Genomic DNA, 13,066 nt, shown 5'->3' with positions numbered 1-13,066 from the left:
GAGAGAGAGAGAGAGAGAGAGAGAGTAAGAGAGAGAGAGAGAGAGAAGTTTTCTGCTTCTTCTTAGCCTTTCCAGCAGCTGGACGTCCTGTCCTGGAACTTGTTTTGCCATAAACCAACGCTGTCTCTTGCCATTCTTCTTGTGTAAGTTGTTTTTGTTCTGAACCTGGCTTCTATGTCCTGTTCCCATTTTCTGTTATGTCTCCCTCTTCCTCTCTTGCTTTCTACCATTGTTTCTAGAATATGTATCTCGATTGAATGTTAGTAACATAGCTATTTAAGGTGTATATTCATTTCTGGGTTTATTCTAGTCAATTTGACCTTTACATGAGACTTACAAAACACGATGGTTTCTATGCGATGAATGTGGGAGCCTATAGCTTCAGAAATCGCTGTCATTAGTACTTTTTTTTATCCAGTTTCTACGGAGAAGCGATTTGTTTAGACAATCCTATTATTCAGAAATGTCATCGGTTATCTCTTCACGGGTATATTTCTTTACCCCTATTGATGCTTACACAAGTCTTCTGAGTCTAAGGCTAAGGTTTAGATCTATGGAAATCTGTCTGGTGGCACTGACATTTGAGTCATTTTTTACAAGAAACCACACACTTCACAGATCTGACAATGTAAAAGAAGGTGGCATTCACCATTCATAAGAATGTGACGTAGCCGCATTTTTATAATTCTGAACTTTGAAATTTAAAAAAATACAGGTTTTGATACTAATGGATGACGAGTTGAGCCATTGATTTCCAATTTTAGTTTTTTTCTTCTCTTTAAACGAATTAATTATAGTGCGGTTAAAAATTCGTGGCCCAAATTATTGTCAAATATCTCCTAAACTATCAAACATAGATTTTCCCATTTTGGCACAATGACTTGTATCAATTTGTCTTAACAGATCAACATTTTTGTAAACACCTGCTTGCTTTATTCTAGAAAACTCCTTACTAAACACTTAGAAAAATCTAAGAGGGTGGTTCCTCCAGATTTTTAAATGTTTACAGATGGGGGCAATATTACTTTTAATAGCAAGTTCGTCATTTTTTTTCTAATCGGGACATTATGCTTATTGAACGCATGTTTTGAGAGCCATTAGTGCTAAAAAATGTGTTCACTATGAAATTACTTTCTTGTAACAGGTTCAGTCAATAAAACTTGAAATTAATGAGCTGTGACGTAGGCCATATGCGCAATCAAAATGTGTGTGAGAAGCGGAGAGAGGTGTGAATAGTCCCATTTTACGTGTGACAGAGATTCCAAGTATTTTATATAAATCTATGAAGAAGGGATGTTAAATCTAGCCCAAATTGTTCAGGAAAAATATGATTTAATTAATTAAGACAAATAGATACAAACAGCTGTGCAAAGTATGGACAACATTGATTCACCCGTTAAAGAGATATTGGAGGATCGGTTGCACCACAAACTTTTGACCGTACAATAGTACCGGTGTCAGCGACGTAGCAAATCGGCGACTCTCTGTCGCGTCCAGAGACCCGAGATCGATTCCCGGGCGTGGCCAAAATTGTTGTCGAGTAACTCAGTCCTTCAGCAACGATGTTACGTCCCTCTCAGCTCGGGTTGGTTGTGACGGCCTAAATGATCCCAATAACTGTTTAGATGGGGGCGTAAAATGCCTACATTATTTTTTAATGTGAGAGTCTTCTGTTCAGTATAAGCGTATGGTGTAATAAATATGTGGGGGTGGGGTTTGTGTGTGTGTGTGTGTGTGTGTGTGTGTGTGTGTGTCTTTTGTGTGTGTGTGTGTATTTGTGTGTGTGTGATCGAGTTTGTGTATTCATATGAATGTTATCCGCAATGCATGTAGTAGTAACTTCTTGCTTCTTGTTTTAAATGTATTATAAGCCCCCCCCCCCCCACTCCCTTTTCCACAAAAAAACCGAAATCATTTAGGAGGCAGGCATTGACGTTGGCAGTCAGAGTCAACCCGGACAGAGAGGGATGCATATTCCCAACAGACAGGCTGAGATACTGGACAAAAATCATCCCCGTATTGATATCAAACTCGGATCCTCTATGCGTGACCACAAAGAGTCTGACTGCTACACAGCAAACGCTGATGGTGAGAAATTCTCAGCGTCGCACAGTCCATCCATCAGCAGTTATAGAACACTACTCCCCGAAGCTCCTTTGACTGTTTTGCTTCCTACTTTGGGCTCAGCCACATTCCTGATCTCAGGGTAGGTAAGATCTAACCTACAGCCTTCTCAGATATAGGCGACAAATCTCAGAGGTCCAGTGTGCAAGTTGTGCACGTTAAAGACCCCTTGGTGATCCTAAAATCGACAAAAGTAGGCTTCGGCCGCTACCCAGGTAAAATTCAAAATTAATTCCTATCATACTGAAAAATGTTTTATGCATGCCGCGCGCTCATACGACGTATGCCATTGCGAGCGCCGTGAAACACTAACCAAAAAATAAAAAGAGAGAAGTCCATCAACAGTTAAAGAGCACTACTTCTGGCAGCTCCTTTACGTCAGAGTAAACAACTCCCCAGTAATCTCCAGCCGCTTCAGACGGAGCGCTGTCCAGTTAATGTGGTCATGGCTGCGAAGTGTGGCGCCCATTTAGCTCTCTGCTTTGCTCCGGCCGCCTGGCCCTAACAGTTTAACTCAATTACGCGCTGTCGGGCTTCCTGCCGTGAGCATTTCTCGGACGCTAATTTCCTTTTCGCCCTTGACGAATTACATTCAGAGTCACCTTGGTATTTCTTGATCTTCGCAAGAAAGTCTTCGTGTTGCTGGGAATTTTGAGATAGAGACGCTGGCGGAATGTGCTTTCTAAATCAGGCCATTTCGAAGTCTCCGTGATGCTCGTAATTTTAAGATAGGGACTCCGGTGAAATGTGCTACATTATTCAGGCTACTCTAAAATAGATTGACCCCCAAACCATCAACGTCGTGTAGGTCGTTCACTGTCCTACAAAGCGAGACAACGACTCCCTTTTTCTGTGAGTAAAACTAGAAGTGACAGAGCTCGTCTGGGGTAGACGGTGAACATTGTTTTCATACGTACCACATCTTTAGTCCTGCTGCGTGGGTGGTTGATGGGTACTTTGGTTCCTCTTATCCTATCAAATTTCTATCTTCCTTATAACTTCTCCTTATTTTTTGTGTTTGTTACTGTCTTGCAATATTAGAAGTGTTACAAGAGAGTAACAATCATAAGCAGGGAAGAGTAGATATAAGGACGACAGATGTCTGATATTAAAGAAGGAGCAAGCCACACCAAAGAACCCGTCAGCGACACACTCCGTCAGTTCTTTGAGATTTACTTGCAGGCCATGCAAAAATGTGGCCTGAAAACGGGGTGGAATAATTACTGAGTTACAAGCTCAAACAAAGACCATGGAAAACGCAAGAGAACGATATTGTTATCCCGCGAAGGTTCGAACCTCAGTACTTCAAAATTATGTCTAAGTCGGGTTCATAAATCACCATATTATGGGCGACGTGGCCGAGATGGTAGTGGTTATGAAAGTTGGAGTCATATTGGTGGTGGTCGAGGATGTGGTCGTGGAAGTAGCAGAATTGGCAGTGGTAAATGTGACGGTAGCGATAGTGTTGGCAATAGTGGTGACAACAGAAGCGAAAGTAACAAGGGTAGGAGTGGTGGTGGGTGTAGTGGTGGTGGTGGGTGTAGTGGTGGTGGCAGCAGTTGTGGTGGTAGTGACGATAACAGTAGTGGTAATTATCCCAATAATGCTAGAGTTGTTAAATGTAATAATAATAATAATAATAATAATAATAATAATAATAATAATAATAATAATAATAATAATGATAATAATAATAATAATTGCATTTATATAGCGCATATCCATGTTCAAGAGCCTGCTCTGTGCGCTTTACAACTATTATTACCCCAGCAGACCCTCTGAGAACACTCAGAAACATTCTCAGTTTCCGCGGAAGCATAAATGTGGTTGACCAGCGCCCACGGTGAGCTTTGTTTCCGTACATATGAGACCCGAGCTCAATCCCGACTGAGGAGACCATTTTATCGAATATCTCAGTCTGTCAGATGGGCCCTGTCAGCCTGGGTTCGCTCTGACAAGCAGGGTCGGAGGCCCGCCTCCTCAATTGTCTAAATTGTGTCAATGAGGGCGTACGTACCATCCTTTAAAAGGAAAAAAAATAAACTCTTGCTATGGGAACAGAGAAAATATTAGTGATGATACTGTTGAGTATGGTCGAGGTAATAGGGGCAGCTGTTGTAGTGCTAGTTAATGATGGTGGCGTTGGTGTTGGTATTGGTGGGCTATCAGTACCAGACCTGGACCTTAAGCAAAACCCATGAAAGCAAAATCACCGCATGCGAAATGAAATGTATCCGCAAAACCCTTAACATCACAAGACGAGACAGGCAGAGAAATGAAGAAGTAAGAGCAGCTATCGCCACTGAGTCCTGTCTGCGTTACATAGAAGGACAGAGGATAAAATGGTTTGGCCACCTGTTACGTATGTCACCTGACCAGCCAGCCTCCAGAGCCTACAACACCAAGCACTCAGGCTATAAAGGAAGAGGAAGGCTACGCAAAAGATGGATCGGGGGTGTCAAGGAAACCCTAAGAAAACAATATAACATCACAACTGAAAGAGCTGCGGAGCTGGCCTACCATAGAAAACTGCATCTCCCCTGGACGCTTAACGGCAACAGAAGATGAAAAAGTAAAAGTAAAGTAAAGTAAGTATTGGTGGGATGATAATAGTACGTGCTGCGAATAGAGTATTGGAGTAAATCAACTTAGTAATAATGATCTCAAATCAGTGATGGTGGTTTTGACGTCGGAAAGGGGGGGGGGGGGGTATTAAAGTCAGGAGCCTGTAAAGGGCGTGAGATTTTGCAGACAGCAGAATGGGGGTTGGGGTGGGTCTAGGGTAGTTGGAAAGGCAGGAGGAAGGGGGGAGGGCACATCTAAGACGGTCAAAAGGAGAAGCTTCCTATTAAGATAACGCTTAAGGCGAAGGTTCCACTTCCGTTTGAACCTGGCTTACGGTCGTGTTTACTCATCAGCTGGTACATGTTACTGAAGATGTAACGCGTCTGGGAGTGAAGCTAATATGTTTGGATGGTTCATCCCCTCGGGGGCGGGTTGTTGTGCGGTTTCTGGTAATGATTTGTTAACACGGACTGTTGCAGGCCACAGACTAATACCTTGAGTGGGGGGGGGGGGTGAATTTACATATTTGCCTATTCTCGTGGTTTATATAGTTGGAGGAAAGAACGTAGCAGATGAAAGAAAGACAGATGGGCGGGGGAGAAGAGAAACACACAAAGAGAGGGAAGGGAAAGAGGGAGAGAGAGAGAGAGAGAGAGAGAGAGAGAGAGAGAGAGAGAGAGAGAGAGAGAGACTTCCACAGGCTGTGGCGGGGGGGGGGGGGAGAGAGAGACAGACATATATAAACACTCACCTAGACTTATTATGATATTAAAATGTATCTGCATATTTTTTTCCAGAGCAGTTTTGTTTGAAGTGATTTTTGTGTTTCGAGCAGAAGAAAAGGAGAGAAGAAGAATCTTTCGGAAGACTGGACGAACAACATTTTGTATTTCCGTGCACTTATATACGATGGGCGTACCAAAAGCTTTTTACCTCAGGAATAAAGGTAGAAAGCTGAAATTTGGTATTGGCTGTAACCTTTATCTGTGTAATAGCCTCCCATAGTTATACATTTTTGTTATCTGTGTATGACCTTGAAAAGTCCTTGAGAATAGAAGACCCTCTCTTTGTCGGAAATCCAGCCCTCTACAGTTTCCTTCACTCCATCATCACTTTCAAAATAACTTCCTTTTAAATCCCTTTTCCCTATGGGGATTTAAAGAAAAGGCGGACAGGGCAAATATGTGAGGCAGCGTGGTGGAATCAGGCTCTCGTCAAAATAATCAAAGTGAAAAAAATTTGCATTTTTCCACAGGGTTGTGGATTTTTATCAGATTTTTGTTTTTGGGCTCAACACCTTTCATGCCCATTAAAGAACTCATTTCTGTGTGGATTTTTCTGAAAAAAAATTGATTAAAGACACAAAAGATGTAAATTTTCAGTTACCACGGACTCTTAAGCTAAGAAAATAACGAATCTTTGACGCCCCCTTTCTCACTAGTTTTACGAAAACAGGTGACAACCACCTCCTTCTTTTGCAAATATCTCGACTTGTATTCAAGATAAACGGATATTATTTTCATCCAAATAAAGACAATTGAACAAGCTTTACGATGACACCAATAACTCTACGTGCCCAAAAATTGACGAGAGCCTGATTCCACCACGCTGCCTCACATATGGAGAATGGGGTTGATGCGGCAAAATTTCATATCCACTTTCTCTCGCAGTTTCTGCAGCTTTTCTTGAAGTGTGTGCATGTGCATTTTTGTGAAGCAGCAAAATGCCTTTTTGGATCTTTTCTCTGTGCTTTTTTTATCACCTCTCGTAGTTGCTTTTTTGTTTTGTTTAGCTGGTTAGAATAATGGTCTCCGGTGATGGTATGTCCATTTTCTAGATAGTCTGTCATAATCACTCCTTCTTGTCCACCCCCCCCCCAAAAAAAAAACCCAACAACAACAAACAACAGCAACAACAACAAACAAACAACTGCTATAATCACTTTTCCACTTGATGGCTACACCTTTGCCTTCTTTGGTGTAGGAGACGAAGGCGATTTCCACAGCATTTATGCAGATTTTGACTCAGAATCGTTGTGGTGAACCCATGTCTCACCCATGGTAACTAGTCTGTCAAAAAATGTACTTTCATCCTTTTCATACAGACCAGGCAATTCTTGACAACTATGCACACGATGCACTTTTTTGAGAAGGAGTCAATAAACGCGATACCCATCTGGCAGAAACCTCAGTCATGTTCAGATATTCATTTAAGATTCGATCAACTGATCCAATGTTAAGCCTAGTTTTTTATCTCAAACGTTTGACTGTCTCCCTCCTATCAGACAACACAAGTTTCTTGATATTTTTCGACACATGCTCTTCTGTTATTGCTGCCACTGGGCTGCCACGACGGTGGTCATCTCCAACGTCCATCAATCCGCTTTTGAATTTTAATCACCAAAATGTTATCACTGCAGTTAGTTCCATACACGACACGCATCTTCGTAAAAATATCCCCATTCGGGATCAGACCCGGGTCTCTGCGAGCGACAGTGAAGTGCCTAACAGTTACACCACGTTCTTTTTTTTGTAAAGTGTTTTACGGCGCTCGCAACTGCATAAGGTCATATGAGAGCGCGGGACACACCTAATATTTTCAGTTGGTAGGAAATTTTGAATTTTGTCCGGGTGGCAGCCGAAGCCTCCTCTTATCGATGTTAGACCACCAAGAGATCTTTAACATGCGCAACTTGCACACGGGTCTTCCGAGATTTTTCGCTCTTGTCCGAGAAGGCTAGGTGTAGATCTTTCCTACCAGAAGACCAGGGGTGTTGCAAAAAGACAGCAGTAAGGAGGAACCAAGGAGTAGCAGTAGAAAGGCTGCAGAAAGAGTCAGGAGCCCAGAGGAGGGGGCAAATGAGGTGAGGGGGTGGGGGCAGAAAGTGGAAATGAAAGCAGAAAACAGAACTTTGCTAGAGAGCAGGAAAGGAGGTGAAAGGAGACAATTTTAGAGAAGAAAATTTTTCGGTCGCTACCCGGATTCGAACCCGGGACCTTTGAATGAGAGGCCAACACCTTAACCTCTAGGCCACGAGAGGCCCCACACCACGTTCGCCGGTAAGTCAAAACAGGAGCAACAAGGGGTTAACAAGGAGAACTTACAACATAAAGCCCCCCCCCCCTCACAAATTCAATCCTCCCACGATCACACCATTGGACCAGTCAGTTAGTATTATGCTTGAATTCGATTCCAATCCTATAGTCAAAATCTTAGTCTATTCGAGGGAGAAAAAAATGATGTTAAAACTGTAACTATCACCTCCTGAATTTAACCCACGTGTGAGGCAACATGCTGAAATAATGCGCTGGTCACAATAATGAAGTCCAGGAAACCGGCATATTCCCGCCAGTTAGGGAGGCAATTTTTTTTTATTTCTTTGTTTTTGGCTCAACACTTTTTATAGCCATGTCAAAACACCTTTGCGTGTGCATTTTACTGAAAATATTTTTAAGGGCACAAAATAATAATATGTACATTTTCAATGTTGAAGGACCCTCACAGTACTGAAGTTACCTAACTTGGGCGGCCATTACCTCGCTAATTTTTCATCTGAAACCAGGCGATCCTCGCCTCCTTCAATTGCAAATATCTCAGCTTCTGTTAAAGAGAGAAGGGTATTTTTTCATAGAAAGATGAACAAACAATCTCTAAAATGACACTAATAAGTCCACATGCCTAAATATTGACGAGCACCTGATTCCACCTTGTCGTGACTCATCTGCGTTTGTTGAGTCTAAAAAATATCATACTCACTCCCCATCATGACCCCTGCCTTAAAAAATAAACTTCGACGAAATACACCAGTCTTCTTTAACGTATCATTGAGGCAACTCCCAGAAATTCTCGGCGGTTACTAGACACCAACAGCGTAATTACGTGTTGATATCATAGAGCGACCACGAGTTCTACGAGACAGAAACGGCAGCAGAGATGCACTGATAAGCAGAAACTGGAAACCAAAGCAAAGGGCGTGTGGAGAGTGGGTTTATTTGTTCACTGCCCTGTGTGTGTTTTGCTTGTCTGCCGTGCGGGGGAAGCAATTGCTGGAGACAGAGGAACTCTGGGAGTTCTGAAATGAAGATATCACTGATCCTTCTTCTGTCTCTCTCCTCTCGCTTATGCTCTCTCTGTCTGTCTGTCTGTCTGTCTGTCTCTCTGTCTCTCTGTCTCTGTCTCTCTCTCTCTCCCATTTGCTCTCTCTGTTTTACATACATACACATACACGCGAACACACATACAAACACACATGAACACACACATACCCACGAACACACACACACACAAACACACACGAACACACAAAGAGACACACAAACTTTCTCTCTTTCTGTCTGTCTTTCTCTGCCTGTCTGTCTGTCTGTGTCTCTATATCTCTCTCTCTCTCGCTCTCTCTCTCTCTCTCTCTCTCTCTCTCTCTCTCTCGTTCTCTCTCTCTCGCTCTTTCTCTCTCTCTCTCTCTCTCTCTCTCTCTCTCTCTCTCTCTCTCTCTCTCTCATTGTCTCTCTCTTCCTGTAATTCTGAAACGCTTATATCTTAAGCATGCTCTAAGATAGGACTGCATCTTTTTCACAATAAGTAATTAATGCCACCATTGACACAGTTTAGATTATTTAGAAGACGTGTTTCGAGCCTTACTGCTAGGGCAAATCAGGAGAGGGATACAACAACTCAGCAAAAATACCAAAATACTTGTACTTGATAAAATTCTGCCTTTGCGAGAATTGAACTCGGGTCTCCCACATAATGACGACGAAGAGCCTAACCAACACACCACAGACGCTGATAAGAGAGGGTGCGATAAAAACAAGATAATGAATGATCATATACAATTCGATTTGAAAAAAAAGTAGATAATAATCTTCAAAAAATAAGAAGTCTCTATTTATTATTCCTAAGGGGTGGATTTGGCATTAAGCCAAAATACTGACGTCCCAACGAACAGAATGAAATCTGAAACTGAGCAGAACCAAAGTGACGTGTGGCTGAAAAATGTCCAGACTTGTCAAGTCCGAAACGTAAGCTGACTACAAATCCTTTTCACACCTCGACCGCTAACTGGGTGACCCCCCGCCTCTCACTCACTCACCCTTGTCCACAAATCGCACAGCTTTTAATGCACTCATAAATTATGCAGACGCGCGTGCATTAGCGTTGATGCGTCTGGGTCAAACCTCAACGAACTGCTGTCGTAAAAACGAGACTTTTGCATTTCATTATTTATTGCCTCTGTCTTGGGTGATCTGGAATGTGTTTCGAAGTTCTGTTTTTGGGTGGGGTTTTTTGTTCGTTTGTTTTGTTTTGTTTGTTTGTTGGGGGGGGGGGGATTTGGGGGGGGGGGTTATTTCGCCGCTGTTATTATTCTTTACATGAACATTTTCCTTTGAAAAAAAAGAGGAAGTGAAAGCAATGACCCCAGGCTTAAAGAGAGTTTCAGCGATTCACGGAAGATGTAGACAAAATAATTGGATATCATCTATTTATCTATCTGTCATCGCATGTCCGTATGTTTCTTTGTCTGTCTATCTTCTGGTCTCTTCGTCTCTACCTGTCTGTCTGCTTGACTGTGTGTCTCTGCCTGTCCCTGTCTGTCTCTATCTTTATACTCCCACCCCCACCTCTCTCTCTCTCTCTCTCTCTCTCTCTCTCTCTCTCTCTCTCTCTCTCTCTCTCTCTTTCTCTCCCTCTCTCCCTCTCTCTCAAGACCGAACAGCCAGCAGACAGACAGACAGACAGACAGACAGACAGACAGACAGACAGACAGACAGACAGACAGACAGACAGACAGACAGACAAACAGACAGACAGACAAACAGACAGAAGGAACTTCTAAACAAAATAGAAAGATACAAACGTCCACATATTTGGGGATCAGAGAAAAACAAAGGACGCAGAACGAGAGAGAGAGAGAGAGAGAGAGAGAGAGAGAGAGAGAGAGAGAGAGAAAGAGAGAGATAGAGAGAGAGAGAGGGAGAGAGCGAGAGAGAGAGAGAGAGTGAGAGAGAGAGAAGGGGGGAGAGAGAAAGAGGAGGAGGAGGAGGAGGAGGAGGAAGGGGTTGAAGAGCGAGCGAGAGAGAAAGAAAGAGAAAGAGTGGGGGAGCGGAGACAGAAATACATCAAATAACTTACACATAAATTGTAGAGAGTATTTTCGTTGATAAAGGGCAAAAAAATATTCCATGGTGCCCGCAGTGGGATTTTCCGGAATCATGAAATTACACCAATGAATGCAACAGGGGATGCTGATTTAGCAAAAGAAAGAATCGTCATGTCAAGACAACCTAACATTCAAACAATAGAATTTCCATATTATATCAATTTGGGGAATCGGAGTAGACATGGACAGAAACCAGAACTGATTCACAGATGTTCTCCTCTTGTCCCACCGACCTTCATTACTCTCCTCACACCCCACCCCTCACACCCCACCCCTAACACCCCACCCCCTCACCCCAACCCCCCCCCAAGCAAAAACCAACATAACAAACTAACAAATTTACACGCCAACCATAAAGCATCCCCACATACCCACATACACACGCCTTTGCAAACGTGGGCACGCGCAAAACCGCACACACACACACACACACACGCACACGTGTACGCACACACGCACAAGTGCACGCACAAGCGCTCGCACAAGCACGCACACATGCACACGCACAGACACATTCATACCTTCCCGCCCCCCCCCACCTCCCAAATGCAAGAACGTGCATAGAGGGAGAGATAGACTGGTAAACATGAACACAGATGTGTCAACTAGCATAAATACATACATACATACATACATACATACATACATACATACATACATACATACATACATACATACATACATACATACATACATACATACATACACACACACACACACACACACACACACACACACATACATACATACATACATACATACATACATACATACATACATACATACATACATACATACATACATACATACATACATACATACATACATACATACATATATACATATCATTGCATAAATACAAACATAATATATTCACATGCACAAAAACACATACTCGTAAAAATATGCCCAATGACATATCCCTCACACACGCTCACACGTGTACAGACCCAAACACGCATGCATACAAAGCAAACGAGAGAGAGAGGGGGGGGATGGAAAGAAAGAAAGAAAGAGAGAGAGAGAGAGAGAGAGAGAGAGAGAGAGAGAGAGAGAGAGAGAGACAGAGACAGAGACAGAGACAGAGACAGAGACAGAGACAGAGACAGAGACAGTGACAGAGAGAAGGGGGAGATTGGGAGAGGAATCAAAGACAAATTATAACGTTTTAAAGGCTAGTCGTAATATTTGCTGATTTTAATAACATTAAAAGATTTTTTCTCGTCTAATTCAAAAGAGGGAAAAGAATTAAAATGCAAAATATTTAATCCTTAATTAGACATAAAGACAAAAGACAAAAATGTCCAGCAGGTTTGATAAAACAAAACAAAATACTCCTCTTCTTCCTGCGAAGCTTCTGGTGTGGATTAAAGTATTCCTGCTCTTGTCGGGGAACGCTTTGGGGATTGCTATCACGGCAGATTATTCTCGGAAGAACAACAGAATGTGCACAAGGCTTAAGCGCTCGGCAAGACGTCCCTAACACTGACGCTAGCAGCCATCAGATGACTCGCCCGTGTCGAGACATTATTAACTATTTCCGGGAAATCCCCATGAAATGACCGATCTCTACGGACGATATTTGCGTAATTTTAATGATCTCCCTCAAAATAGGATGCGACTGGAAGACGAGAGCAGCCTGATGGGATGTGACAGCTTATTCTAGTGGGACTTTTTTCACTCAATCACCGGATTGGGTGTATCCATACGCGTGTCAAAACGCAGGAGAATAATATGCTGGTGGTTGATGTTCTCATATCATAATACGAGCGTTTAATTCTGGGGGAAATGCAGCTCAAGAATGGAGTTCTGATACGTGTGCCTAAAGCATGGATACTGTTGGGGAGGGGAGGCGGGGGGAGGGGGGGGTGTGTTAAAAACGATTGCAAATGCGTTTCTCTTCAGAAGAAGCAGCTGTTACCACCCAAACTACGCCCCCTCCCCCTCCCCCCCCCTCTCTCTCTCTCTCTCTCTCTCACCCGTTGAGGGAGGGACAGGATGTAACTATCGCTTAGTTTTCCGATAGGTTTTTGATCATGTACAGCGAACTACAGAGAGGGAGATGACAGACCAGAAACTATCCATGGGGAGGAGGTGAAGGTAGCATCGAGGATCACTGTAGAAGAAAACCTATACAAGCAGTGGGCGAAGTGCACGTCCCTCGCTGAAAAATTTGTGTGTGCTGAGGGGAGCGATCTCTCCAGAGATGAGATATCGTCA

General features: G+C 42.9%; 1 protein-coding gene across 1 annotated transcript in view; it reads right to left on the bottom strand.

The window, feature by feature from the left end:
• Positions 1-398, bottom strand: part of LOC101847415 (antho-RFamide neuropeptides type 1-like) — a 10,374-nt gene extending 9,976 nt beyond the window's left edge. The window contains exon 1 of the mRNA XM_005095065.2: positions 338-398. Within this exon, the coding sequence (XP_005095122.2) occupies positions 338-398 (61 nt within the window). The remainder of the gene's footprint in view (positions 1-337) is intronic.
• Between the last annotated feature and the right edge of the window lie 12,668 nt (positions 399-13,066).

Source organism: Aplysia californica, unplaced genomic scaffold (genome assembly GCF_000002075.1).
Source record: "Aplysia californica isolate F4 #8 unplaced genomic scaffold, AplCal3.0 scaffold00094, whole genome shotgun sequence".
NCBI lineage: Eukaryota > Metazoa > Mollusca > Gastropoda > Aplysiida > Aplysiidae > Aplysia > Aplysia californica.
The sequence above is the reverse complement of the archived record's forward strand: the minus strand, read 5'-3'. Positions and strand labels throughout refer to the sequence as shown.